A 13,524-nucleotide genomic window follows, 5' to 3' on the forward strand; every position below is an offset into this window, starting at 1 on the left:
TTTGGATTTTCAAGACTATTTTTATTGCAACTGCATGAGTGTTCTCTAAATTGTGCATCACACCATAACACACAGGATTACAAACAAGATTACAGTACAGGTCAGCTCCGGTAGGACCAGCATCACGTTGCAGACAGCACTTACTCTGCACTGCGTTTTCACATGCGATAGCTATTGTTCTAATTAGGAATTCAATGATTTGAGCTTTATTTACGCTACTGTACTAACTGACTACATAGGTATAAATCCAACAGTAACAACCTGAATAAATTTAGGCTCAGATTTATTACATGAATAGATGACAAACCCCACCATTTGTTGGACTATGTATAAAATCATGCATTTATATTTTCTGGAAACATCAATAGCTTCAGACACTCCATAAAATCATGGAATTCAAAGAAAAGACTAAAATGAACAAGTGCAAATTGTATGTGATAGTCAAGCAGCTTTTGATTTAAAGGAGTGTGTGTTGGCATTTATTTATAATATGTATATACAAGCTTGTGCAAGTCATGAATTGATATGTTTTGATAAGGAATGCATCTTTTTTTATCTTCTTGAGTGTTATGGATCTGGTTTCTATTTTAAGGAGAAGGGACGACTTTAAAGTGAAATGGATTGCTCAAATTGTGCAATTTGTTTTGTGTATTTTTTTTTTACAATTAGAGAAGAAAGAAGTGCTAAGGCAACGCAATAACTTTCTAAGCACTTTTCTGCTGGTTTAAATTAGTTAAATTATTTTGTATAAATTAGATATAATTCTACTTTTCTGATATGTATAAAAATTGATGAAGCTGCATGGTTTTAAAATAGGAAATCCACATTATAAAAAGTCATTAAAAATTCTGTACAAAATCACAACAAAATAATTCGGCATGGGAAAGGTAACAAGTAGTAAAATGCTGGTTGAAAAATATAGATTTATATATATTTTAATTGGCCCATTACTAGTTTAAAAATTGCATAGATCCTAATTATTGCTTGTGATTTTTTTATCCCGATCAGATAATTAATATGATCTGAATACAGCTACACGAAATTCGTGGTACACATTTCCTTTTTTACTTTACTGTATTGTTATTATTTTTAAAATAGAAGAGCTATAGAAAACAATACATAAGGTGAACAGGAACTTTGATTCCCTGTCTCTTCCAAAGGCAGTAACGACAATAAATACATATATCACTTGAAGCTTCGAGTATTTGCCCTTTGCAGCAATCATAGCAAAAAGGCTGCCTTCTGTAAACAGGACAGTCACTGTAAGCACAGTAGGTTCGTTTCCCGGGCGTGGTGAAACTGACGTGCCTCTAATCGTGAAAGATGGCATTGAGCTGGGCACTCATGACTCTCTCATGATGCGAATGGCTATCGAAAGACATAATATTGTCTATGGGGATCTCGCAGCGAGGGGCAGCGGCACCAGAGAAGATTGATCCGTGGCTTTGGGGCCCTGCCAGGGTCGCTGCAGGGTAGTGCATGGTAAAGGCATAATTTTTTTCAAACTCGGCGGATGGTTCGTGTTTGAAAGAGAAGTTGCCATTGATGCTGAGCGGCGGGCTAAGGGGTCCGTCAAAGGAAGGACTGGTGCAATCAGTCAGGGGGCTTTCAAAGAAGGGCTCTAGGGCAGCGCTGTAGGCGTGTGGCGGCGGCTTGACGTGGAAGACGTGGGAGCTGTCCATGGTGCCATAGGGAGGGCTCGGTAGCCCAGGGGACTGGTAGGAGTAAGGGTGCATCGGAAAGGAAGCGCTGGCAGTGGGCAGATGCGGGGGCATGTCCGGGTTCTGCTCGGGCAGGAAAGTCCGGGGGTTGAGCTGCAGGCAGCCAGCGACCAGGTTGGTGGTAGGCTGGGACAATCCTTTGCAGAGCGTTTGAACGAAGGAGACCAGGTCAGGGCTTTTGCCTGAGCGCAAGATCTCTGACAGAGCCCAAATGTAGTTTTTGGCCAAGCGCAGAGTCTCGATCTTGGACAGCTTCTGGGTCTTGGAGTAACAGGGTACCACTTTGCGCAGGTTGTCCAGTGCTGCGTTCAGTCCGTGCATGCGGTTCCGCTCACGGGCGTTGGCCTTCATGCGCCTTAATTTAAAACGCTCTAGGCGCGCCTTGGTCATCTTTTTCTTTTTGGGTCCCCGTCTCTTGGGTTTTTGATCATCTTCCTCCTCTTCTTCCTCCTCCTCTTCCTCCAGGTCCTCATCTTCATCCTCCTCTTCTCCTCCATTTCTCAGAGAGTCTTCCTCCGCATTCATGGCTTCGAGCTCGTCCTCCTTCTTGTCTGCCTCGTGTTCCTCGTCCTGAGAACTGAGACACTCGTCTGTCCAGCTTGGGGGACCTTGGGGCTGAGACTCGCCCATCAGCCCGCTCTCGCTGTATGATTTGGTCATATTTCCACTTCCTGTATTCAACAGGGAGGGAGGCAAGCAGAAAGAAAAAGAAAGAAGGAAAATGCAAAAAGAAAAAAAAACCCTACTAAATTTAAAAGTTAGATAAGCCTTCAACTCCCTCTCCCTAACCCTGCAGAAATGCATACGATTGGAAACACACAAGAGTCCGCTGCAAAATGGATGCCCCTAGGAAAAGTTGAACACAGCACTTCATGCTGGCGTGTTTGTGCCTCGCTGCAGCGTAGTAGAGACAGTGCTGGGGCTGTAGGGATGGCTGTGGGTACGTTTCCTAGTGATCAGCTTAAGTGTGTGCAGGGCGATTCAATGCCTGATCAGATGCCTGTGTTGAAACAAGTGCTGTATGTATGTTTTTTTGCAAGTGTCCCAAGTCACTCCCAACACTCTCTCTCTCTCTCTCTCTCTCTCTCTCTCTGTCTCTCTCTCTCTCTCTGTCTCTCTCTCTCTCTCTCTCTCTCTCTCTCTCACACACACACACACACACACACACACACACAAATGACTAGTTTGGAAATGGAATATTCAGACCCCATCTCTGTTCTGGTTTCTCTGTACTTAGAGGTTTAAATAAATAGAAGAACCATTACGTAATTTACTAACACTGACCCGGATTTGTAAGAAGATTATCCAGAAGGGAGGTTGGAGGCCAATGCAGGAGCAAAAGTAGTTTCTACCAAATTATGCTCCTATCAACGACACATTTGGCCACAGAAGTGGGCACACGCCCTCCATCTTTCCCTTGCCTTTCTTTCCTCTCCTCACACCCCCTGCTAAATTCCCACCTTGTACAAAAGCTCTGGCTCCCAGGCGAGGCTCTCCCACGCGCCGGGGATCAGGTGCCGAAGGCTCCTCTCTAATAAACAGCCCATTGAAAGGGCCGCCTGCTCTTTATTGGGGCTTTTCAAAGTTCGCCTCAAACCTCCCTTTAAAAGATTGAGTAATTACAATGGTCAGCGATTGGCAATGGTGAAGGTGCCGCTTCTAATAAGGACTGGAAAAAGCCTTTAGTAAAACAATTGAATGTCTGGCCCCAGCAGAGGCTGCTGGGGACTTTGCTGCCTCTGGAGCAGTAACAGGTAGCAGGCGAAGTCCTCTTTCCTACCTTTCTCTTCCCTCACATTTGAGCTAAACTATCTCAGAGTCCGATCAGTTTCCCAGACTGTGCTTACTCCATGCCCCTGGCATAAATAGCTTCAAATTCACAGTGCACCTAAATATCTGCACACAAAATAAAACTCTGGGGAGCAGGCAATTCTTTCCTCACCGGAATAAGTGAGAACGTGAAGTGGTTGCTTGCTTTAGGGACTTTCAAATAATCGCTTACAAATAATTACAGTTCCCCCCACAAACATCCTAAAAGCTCCTATACTATTAAAAATTAAATTTAATTAGAAAGCCTGCAGGGGGTACTTGAGTGCTGGGACTCATTATGTGCGAGAACTTGTGGGCAATTACGGGGAGGGACACTGATCTCAATACACCGACGGTCAGCTCCACGAATGTGCGCGTGCAAAGTACCAAGGTACAGTTCTTCAATTAATGCTTTTATTCTCGAGAGAGGAAAAAATAGGAATCGTAATTACCTGTTGTTAGACGGTCCTGAGCAGTGACGATTTCATAACCCTGGAGCCTCGGGACACCGTGCCTTATTCGTGGGCGAATTTCTCGTGTCCCGGTGGCGCGGGCGCTAGGGTTATATAGCCGTGTTGCTGATGCTGAGCGCGGGCGGGGCCGCGAGCTGAGCAACGAGCTGGTCTCTGCGCCCCACAATCGCGCACGCGTCTGGGCTGAGCGCGTCCCGCCCCCACTCACCCCTCCGCAGAACTCCTCTCCCGCCCCCTTCCACTACCACTCCCCTCACCCCCACAGTACCTCCGCCCCTGCTCCTTCCTCCCCGGCATGCGCCATATGGTCTTCCCGGTCCAGCCAAGAGCCGGGAACCACGTGACCTGCCTATTTGTATGCCGCGGAGCGCTCCATTCCGGCCCCTTTGTGGCCAGAAGAAAGTGGCCCATCTGTCGCCAGTTAGAGACTCCGTGGACCTGTTTTTACCCGCAGGAGAGATTAACCCTTTGTGGCGGCAGAAGGCAGAGGACATAGAGGAGGGGTTTGCTGGAGGGGAGCGGGAAAGGTTAAGATGACTGTGTCTAGGTCCTAGCCTGAAGCTTGTCTAGCGCGGAAAGGGAGACAGGTGAACCAGGCACAATCAGTAAGACTGGGGTGCGCTGAAGAACACTCCTCTTGACAATGGTCTGTGCAGCTTGACGCTCTGTCTTCTCCGAGAGGCCCATCTCTTGGCTTCTATCCCTTGGCAGCCGCTTTGCTCATTGGCACCAAAGGGTGGCTGGCTTCTAATCTCCATCACCCCTCAAGGCAATCGTATATTTCATATAAAAATGACCTCATCCGGAAACATAGCTTTGACTAGTTCTCACCCTTCCTGACTAGATTACCCTCTCCCACCTGCCACTGAACTCCCAAAATGTGACCCTTCGTATTCTAGTCTTCACGGGCTCCTATTCCCTAAGACAGTTTTCAAATCTGACCCTTAGAATTCTGTGCCTAAAGCTAGGTTTTTCCAGCTTCCCTTGGTTCCATTGGCCTTCAGAAGCTTCTGTAGAAAAACATGACCTCACCTAGCCTGTCTAGGGAATGCTGAGATTCAACAATCCTGTGGCCCCAACTTGGCATTTTATTCCTGACACAGACCTTAATCTCAACCTCAGTCTTCTTCTAGCCCATGGTGCTCAATCTCCAGAATCCTCGATCAGAAAACTCTTAAAGAGAGGTTGCAAAGGCACTTAATGTAAGTCCTCTTGAAAGTGTTAGCACGTCTTTGTTTGGAGGGGTCTCCAAGACTCCAAGCCCCTGGTTTGACCAGGCCTCTCTATCTTTTGAGTCAAGCAAAGCCTATTCTGGAAGAAAGATCTTTATCTATTCTTAAATAAAGATTCTCTTTTGTCTCCTTCTGAACAAGGCAAGTTCCAGAAGAATACCCCTCCACACCTCCGTGCAATGCAGGGAGAAGAGGAGGAATGGTTGGCTCCTTTCTCCTCCAGTTCCTCTTCTAAGTAAGCCTTCCTTAAGTTCTTGCCCTCTTCAACCCCTTCGCAATGATCGCATGCTACTTGAATTGCTTACGTAAAGGAATTGCCCTCGAGTTTGCAAACAGCGTCAGGGTTGAAGGACTGGAGTGGGATAGGTATGGGAAGCGGGAGGGAGAGAGGGTTCTAAGGAGATTCGCAGCACATAGAGGTATTGGATATAGTCTTCCAGACCCAGAAAAGCAAGGCATTGTGGGAGTTTTTTGGTGGCCCCAAATTTGGCACCCATAGTTCTGTGGTTCCTGAGCAGAACTGACTGGAATTTTGCCTTTTCTTTGTTCTGTCAAATGTCAAAGAGCAGAACGAACAAGAAGCAGTGTCCTTGATTTTACTCTGGGGGCTGGGTTTAAACCATGGAGACCTCAGGATGCTAGGTCCCTGCTAAACCCCAGGGTCTATGCACAGTGAAGATCATTGGATTCTGACTATTACCTCTCCGTTTTGGAGGAAGCTACAGAAGAGTTGCTGGGGCAGGATAGAAGAGATGGCTCAAAGATTTGGGAAGGTTAAGTTACATCTAGATATTCCTAGGACCTGAAGTAAGGTCTTTCATTGAGCTTCCCAGCTTGCTATACTGTGATGTGGCCCTGAAACCAACCAAATACGAGTCACAAACACCAAGGCACCATGCAAGTGTCTGCTGAGCTATCTGGAGGCAGCGACTGCCTAATAAGAATGGCAGTTAAATTTTTTGATTTGTGTGTGTGTATTCGGGACACGGGACAAGACCGTGGGGCCTCCTGAACTGCACCCAGCTGGAGGCGCGGTGGAGTTCACACTGGGGACCACGTCCCTGGCCAGCGCGCCCCTGTGCGCTACTGAATCTGCTGGCATGGTGGCGGGGCGGGTAGCCGCACTCCCCCAGCTCTGGCCCCACCGGCGCCCTAGGCAGCCGGGCGGCACGCGAGCTGCACGCGTAAGCAACAAAAGCCGCTTTTCATGACTCAGTGCCCTCGAGCAATGCCCTAAATCTGCCACCCCGCCGGGTCCTCGTCCCCAGCGCGGCAATGGACCCGCGTCCAGGCCGTTACTGCCGCAGCCCTGGGCGCCCGCGGGGAAGCAGAGGCTTGGGGAAGAGATGAGAGAGGAGGGCAGAAGGGACAGAGGAGTGGAGTGTGGCCTGTCCTTGGGGCGGGAGCACATTCACGGAGCTAAGATAAAGAGCTGGGTCTCGGCTGGCGGCGTCCAGGGTGGTGACCTGTTTTTCTCAGAAACAGATGCTTGCGTTCCATGAAAGGACCCAGTGTGTCCATGGCTGCCCCACAGACTCAGAGTCTCCGGAGCCTCTCCCTACAGGGCCCTGGGGTCAGATGGCCTGGCCTGGGCACGTTCCATTCGCAGGAGGCCATGGGTACCCAACACAAGGAGTACTTAGAGACCTTAGGGCGCAGTGGGTCGTTAGGACCAGCCGCTGAAAAGTAAAGCCCCCCTTAGGCCAGGTAGCTGCAGGGCCCATAGAAGGCCAGAGGATGCTTTTGGGATCAGACCTTTATGGTGACTCTGGCTTTGCTCCTCAGCCTCTCCGGAGGCAGTTGGACTCCAAGGTCCTGGCCAGAAGCTGAAGTTGCCTGGACTCGACAGTCAGGCGACAGGAGAGAGCCAGGAGCAAGAGAGACGCTATTAAAATGCCTCACTATCGCCTGGAGCGCAAAACCCGTTCTCCCCAAATCTCCAGGGCTTGCGGCATAATCTTAATTAAGATAATTGATTCATATTGCACCTGCGAGAACGGAAAAAAAATTGATTCCAACCCCCAACTCCACAAATTGCTTAGAGCTATTGGATGGAGGACGACGAGGCTGTGATTTGGGAAGTGATTTAATGCAGGGTTTCCCCAGCTCGGCCTGCCTGGGCCCTTTTATTTATTATTTACGTTCTCTAGATCCCGCTGGGGCTTTCGTGGGCCCCCTCCTGGCGCCGAGAGACCTCAAGAGAATACACCTCTGCCTCACTGTCAGAATTAAGGGGCTTCCTTTAAATCCATCCAGCACTCGGAAACAACAACATAAAAATAAACGCCGCCGGAGCACCTTGGCAGACGCCGCTTTCAGGCACGTTTGTTATCGGAAAGCCTGCCTGTGAAAATGCGTTAATGTGTAGTTGTGGTTGAGTGTTCAAGCGTGAACCTGAGTGGGAACGTATGAGCACGGGCGGGATTTTATAATCGTGGATAAATGATTACGTGCGTGTTTGTCGACGTGTATTCGAACATTTGAGGGCATAGATGTGTGTTTCAGTGCTGCGTATGTTGCAAGGAGTGCTTATGCACTCAAGGCTTCCCTTCTCAGGAAGCGAAGAACGGCTTCTGGTTCAAAGTTGTCCTCAAGCACCCAGTATTTACCAGTCTTTGCCATAACGGAAAAGAAAAAGGGGGGGGGGTAGCAAAATCCCTAGTAGATGGGTATAGCTTCAGAAGTTAAGAGCCGGCGAGGCACACCGGCTGCCCTTAACAAAGGCTGCCACCTTAGGCTGGAAAAAGAGCTGAGCAGGGATTAAAGAAAAAGCAGAAGGCTGGCCAGTCAGACTTTGAGCCTAGGCAGCATAGGGAAATGGCTTCCTGGCAGTATCAGCACCGTGGACAACTCCCACCTAGTGGCTCCTGACACCCGCTTTCAGACTTACTGAGAACTCCCCTGGATGTCTTCTGCTTTTTTCCTAATGGCTTTCTTTTGCTAAATCATTGATCACCTTTAGTCCGAGAGCCTTTCACGGTTGCATCTAGTTAACGACCTTAACAGTAAGTTTCCTGGAAACTGAGATACCCTGATGTGGAGCAGGGAGAGAGTAAACAAATTCCAGCCAATGTGTCGGAAACAAAGACAGAAATTGAATAATTTCCCAAAAAAGCCAGTATTCTAACATTTGCTCCTAATTGCCACGGGACTTTTCTGAAAATAATAAAATTCTTCTAAAATGGGTTTGATGCTATTTTACTGAGAATGTAAATGCTTCTTTATCACAATTATCAAATCAACTCTCTGGTTACTTTATACCATAAATGATTTACGTTGGTGGGGGAAATGATATTATTTCCTCAGATTTGATAAATCGCAAAGATTTAAATACTGCATTGGTACACATGGCTACTCTAGAATATGTTGGGAAAAAAATCTAGTGCTGCGATTCTGCGAAGACTAAGCACCTTCAACAAAAACTCAAGTGTTTGCTAAATGTGTATCATACTCCCCGCTCGGTTGGAATTGATCAAGGCAATGGAAATAGAAGCCTGACCTCATTGGAAGCAAATTGTGTTCTAATCAGGACATATATTTATTGATGTTATTTCCAAATATGATTAGCAAATAAAATCCTCATCGGCTGTTGAGACAGCATTGTCATTTAAAGGCATAATTATTTTAGGTTCAAGAATTCACCCCTAGAGTTTCACCTTCTTTAAATAAAATGTTTTCTCTCTTTTCTCAAAAGATGTATTTCCACTTGAATTAAATATTGATAATTTGACCTTTTGTGTTTTTAACTCATCAAAGTGGGAAAATTCCAAATGTAGACCTTGGAGTTTGGCCCCGGTGGGTCTTTCCACTTGAATAGACACTGAGATTAAAGCAGTCCAGCTTCCGCTTTCACTGCTCTCTCCTTGCACTAATTGCTTATGCAAAAATGCAGATTTGTATTAATTAGTAACTCCACTGATTAGTTCTGTGGTATTTTCACATAATAAATCATGCTGCAGACATGAATTTTGGCACATCACCCAACGGTGGCTCTGGCTGTAATGCAGATTTCATATTAAAATTAAATCTCTGACTGAATCTACCTTTCTGATGCAGGTACCATGAGAAGCCACCTGCTGGGAGCACCTGCCATGGGAAGTTATTTTTACCCAGTGACAAGCCACGATGGGGCCCCAACAGAACAATCTGATTACAAGGTTAGGCTCTAATAATAAACAAATAGTTAAAGGCAGGAAGACATAGCACAAACATGGCTTACCTTTAGTCATTTGGCAGACAACATTATTATAACAGAGACTCTCACTGTGGTAGGACTTGCTTTTAAAAATAACTTCACAAGTTATCAGTCAACACCTCTGTTTTGATCCCAAGAGCATATGAGTCCTCTGTGAGAGGAACTGAGGTTCTAGGCTTTTCTCATGACATAACTCACAGCCCTTGGCTTCAGCTCAAATAGGCAGACCAGTTCTGAAAAATTAGACCATCACAGCCCTGGGAATGATCTGTATGCCGAAGTCCACCCCAGAGGAAGCTGGTCACCATTGCCATCCTAGCACAGAGTACTGTGAGGGCAGGCACTCACGGTTGTGCCCCCCCCCCCATGAAACAAACTATCCTCCCTGAGTTGGTTGCTCTGAGCTTCTACGCACTTCCCTCCCTTCCTCTCAAAAACAATTTGACAAAGCAGCTTCTAACAGTGCTGCCCGGACTGTGAATGAGATCCAGGTGTCTCCTGTGCTGCTCACCCGCCACGTGCCCTTGTTTAATTGCCTCTGGCAACACTTTCCCCAGGACCTTTAGGGTGCTCTCATCACCCCCCTGTGCTTTCTGCTCCCCGGCTTTCTAAACCTACTGTCTGTTGCAAGGAAGCGACGAATCTATGCATCTTAAGTGGTTGAGAGAGAGGGAGAGGAGAAGTGTATAGTGTTTAATCTGGGGCCCCTATCTGGAGTCACGGACTATAAAAAAGTAATAAATATTTAAGGTTGACCTTCAGAGATTAATAAGAACATGAGGGAGCTACTATCTGCGTGGGGGCCGGGCCCCATTCTCTGTTCCAGAAGCGCTGTGCAGTTACTGTCTACTCTCAAGACTTGTACTTGGGCTGTTGCCCTGTGGCTGGTGTGAAAGTGAATAGTCCCCGAGTAGGTTCTCTCTTAGCCATCCTTCCTGATCCTTTTGGGTGCTGTGCGTGCGTGCGTGCGTGCGTGCGTGTGTGCGTGTGTGTGTGTGTGTGTGTTAGGGACTCTTAGTTCTTAGGGCTTTGCACAAACAAAACTGATAACTTATGGTGGAAAAATTATCCTAGATTTCCATGTTCTCTTAATGCTGTAGTGTAATAGCTACACAGAGAGCCAGGACCGGTGTGGCCTTGGTTAGAACACTTGGTTTCAGATCTCTGTTTTGCGTTGTGTTTTGTCTATCACTGATCAGAAGCTGTTTCTTCTCCACGTGTCTCACTCACTGTTTTATTCTGTGAGAAGAACCATGAGCAAGGCAGTTTAGAAAGTGTTTGATTGGAGTCTTTCTTACAGTCCCGGAGGGTGATTCCATGACCACCATGGTAGGGAGCATGGCAACAGGCAGGCATGTTGTTGTAGCAATAGCTAAGAGTTTACATCCTGATCGGAGATATGAGGTGGGGTTGCTGGGGGATCAAGAAGGAAAGGGAGAAATACTGGACTTGGTGTGAACTTTCCAGACCTCCAAGCCTAGCCTCAGAGTCACAACTGCTTCATCAAGGACACGCTTCCTAATCCTTCCTAAATGGTCGACCAATTCCACCAACTCAGGTCCAGACATTCAAACATACAAACCTGTGGGGACAATTCTCATTCAAACTACCACACTAAGTAACAAACACTTTCAGTGAATCTCTTTGAGTACTACCAGATGGCGACACTGTATTGTGAGGTGTTGTGCAGAGGAAGAAGAGTGGACCACAGGCTTGAAGTTTTTGAACCTTTCTACGCAACAAGAAGGATTTAATAGAGTTCATTCACAAGTGAGTCTTTACCTACCAATTAACAAACTACACAAGGAACTAAGAGATGAAGATAAAAATACTTGGCCTAGACAAGTGTAGAAAGGCCATTTAGGAAGAGGGGTTTTATGAAAGGAGAAAGGGGCTGGGGACTGTCCTGAGGGAAGATCTTCCGGTTAGTCAAAAGACAGCATGTAAAGTCTTAACTCGATGTTAGCAAGAAAATCATCCTTAATAGTAAGAGGAAGTAGAATGACAGGAAGAAGTGAGGCAGTCAGGGAGGAGGCAAAGTCCAGAACCTGTTTTCCAGAGAAGAGCTTTGATTGGTGAATACGGCGAGATGGAGACTTGGGCATGATTCATATAGTTAGAAAGATTGCTCTAGCTGGAGGGCATCATACTGGTTATTGCAAGTTTCCTAGCAACACACTGTGGTGTTTGACCCAGGCTGATATAGAGGAGGTCAACAAAGCAGAGCACATAGCTCAGAACATGCAGAGAGATTACACTAAAATGACAGCCAGTTTTATGCACCGTATCCAAATGGGTATACAGTAACGTGATTATTTTAATCTTGAATTGGTGTTATTTGTCTGCTCAGCAATTGTATACTAAATCAAGAATTCAGTCCTGATGTGAGCACTTTGCAAAGCACGGAGCATGACGACCACCACCCACATTGCTTCAGTACTTTGAAAGGTGTGATTCTTATGACAGGTGAGAAAAACCCAGTTTAGGCCACTTCAGTAACATGCTCTGCGCCTCCTACATTCTCAGTGCAGATGTGAACCTCAAGCCCAGATCAGTGCCACCCCCCAAACTGGTGTCATTCAGATACTATATTGTAATGGAACCGAGTCTAAATGAGATTACTTACAAATTACGCTTTGTAAAACCATTCTTCAGGTTTGTTTCTAGGAGCTAAGTTGAAGTTGGATGGTTTTAGTCAATCTGAAAATAGCAGAGAGTTGTGACATCACTTGCTTGTCCTTCTGTAGGAAGCTTTGTAGAAATGGTAACCAAAACTTTAGGCACTTGTGTCTTCCCAGGTATCATTGCCATTTAATTTGATTGACTTATCAGTTATGAATATGATGCAGATAAGTCACTGTATATCCTTGCATTAACCTTTCTCATTAAAAGCTCACTGTGCCCAACTTTATTAAAGTTGGTTCTCCTATACAAATTCAAATTGTTTTGGCTCCAATTGTATCTGGCTTAGAACATTTTTTTCAAGTAGCATAGATGGCCAACACAAAACTAACTCAACTGTATTTCTGGAGATGTTTTGTCTCATACAACTTTGTTTGGACTTTATTTTTAACCTAAGTTGTCTTTTGTTCAAATATTGTAGTTTTTGAGTTTATGTTTTTTATGGGTCTTGTGTTTGTGTATCTGTATGTGTATGTATTTTTCAAGCTTTCTTTTAATATTTATTTTCATTTACTTTGTTTTATTCTGTTTTTTATTGGCCTAGTGTTTTCCAGAGAGGGAGTGAGGAAGAAAGGGAGGAAAGAAGAGAAGGAGGGAAGGAGAGAGAGGGTAGGTAGGCAGTATCTGGAAGGAGACAAGGTAAATTGTGATCAGAATGTAGTATATAAAAATATTTTCAATAGAAAAAGAAAATTAAAAATTAAAGCCTTTTTAATGTGTCTTTTTTTCAGAAAAAAATACATCTTGTTTAATTATAACCCAGCATGTGTTTCTAGAAATTTTCAGTGCCTACAGACTGACAAAGGAAGGTGTTTTCAACTGAAATAGGAAGACGATAAAGGAACAGTGTTTTGCACCTCTTTATCAGTATCATTAATTAATTTGCTGCTGGTCTTAGATTCTAAAATGCAGTTTCCAGTTGTCAAGGAGACATGTATTTCAATATGGGTACTTAGCAAACCACATGTATCAAACTCACAATGCTAAAATGCAAAAGAAGAAGGCTCATGTTTCCTTCCTTGCAGATAATTAATTTGAGTTTTATGGAAATCGTCTTGTAAAAGCTGTTTGTCAGGCTGGGTGATATTTTGGCAGGTAAAGTGCCCGATGTCTAAGCTTGAGGATCTGATCTCTACCCTTGTCATGTTTGCAGCTTTGGACAAGTTACTTCCCCATCAGTACAATGACAGTAATAGTTCATTTCCACAGAGTCCATATAAAAAGTCACTTGTCATCCCAAAGCTGGGGAGATGGAGGGGAGGTGGGCAAATTCCCAGAGCTCATGGGTCAGGCTAGCCTAGCTCAGCCTATTTAGTGAGTCCCAAGCCAATGGGGAACCAGTCTCAAAAAAAAAAAACAACAAAAAACAAACAAACAAACAAAAAACACTGTCATCACTACCACCAAAGCAC

General features: G+C 45.5%; 1 protein-coding gene across 1 annotated transcript; it reads right to left on the reverse strand.

The window, feature by feature from the left end:
• Neurod1 (neuronal differentiation 1) lies at positions 1 to 4,169 on the reverse strand. The gene is made up of 2 exons (XM_041639673.1): positions 3,983 to 4,169; positions 1 to 2,392 (listed from the first exon to the last, which is right to left on the reverse strand). Exon 2 carries the CDS (start codon positions 2,379 to 2,381, stop codon positions 1,311 to 1,313), a length of 1,071 nt encoding a protein of 356 aa, XP_041495607.1. The 5' UTR covers positions 2,382 to 2,392; positions 3,983 to 4,169; the 3' UTR covers positions 1 to 1,310.
• Between the last annotated feature and the right edge of the window lie 9,355 nt (positions 4,170 to 13,524).

The sequence above is a fragment of the Microtus oregoni genome, unplaced genomic scaffold (genome assembly GCF_018167655.1).
Source record: "Microtus oregoni isolate MIOR12 unplaced genomic scaffold, Mior012 000060F_ref0000265, whole genome shotgun sequence".
NCBI lineage: Eukaryota > Metazoa > Chordata > Mammalia > Rodentia > Cricetidae > Microtus > Microtus oregoni.

Bases quoted from the DNA above. Each gene is read 5' to 3' on its own strand.
- Neurod1 (XM_041639673.1), bottom strand. From the start codon at position 2,381: ATGACCAAATCATACAGCGAGAGCGGGCTGATGGGCGAGTCTCAGCCC.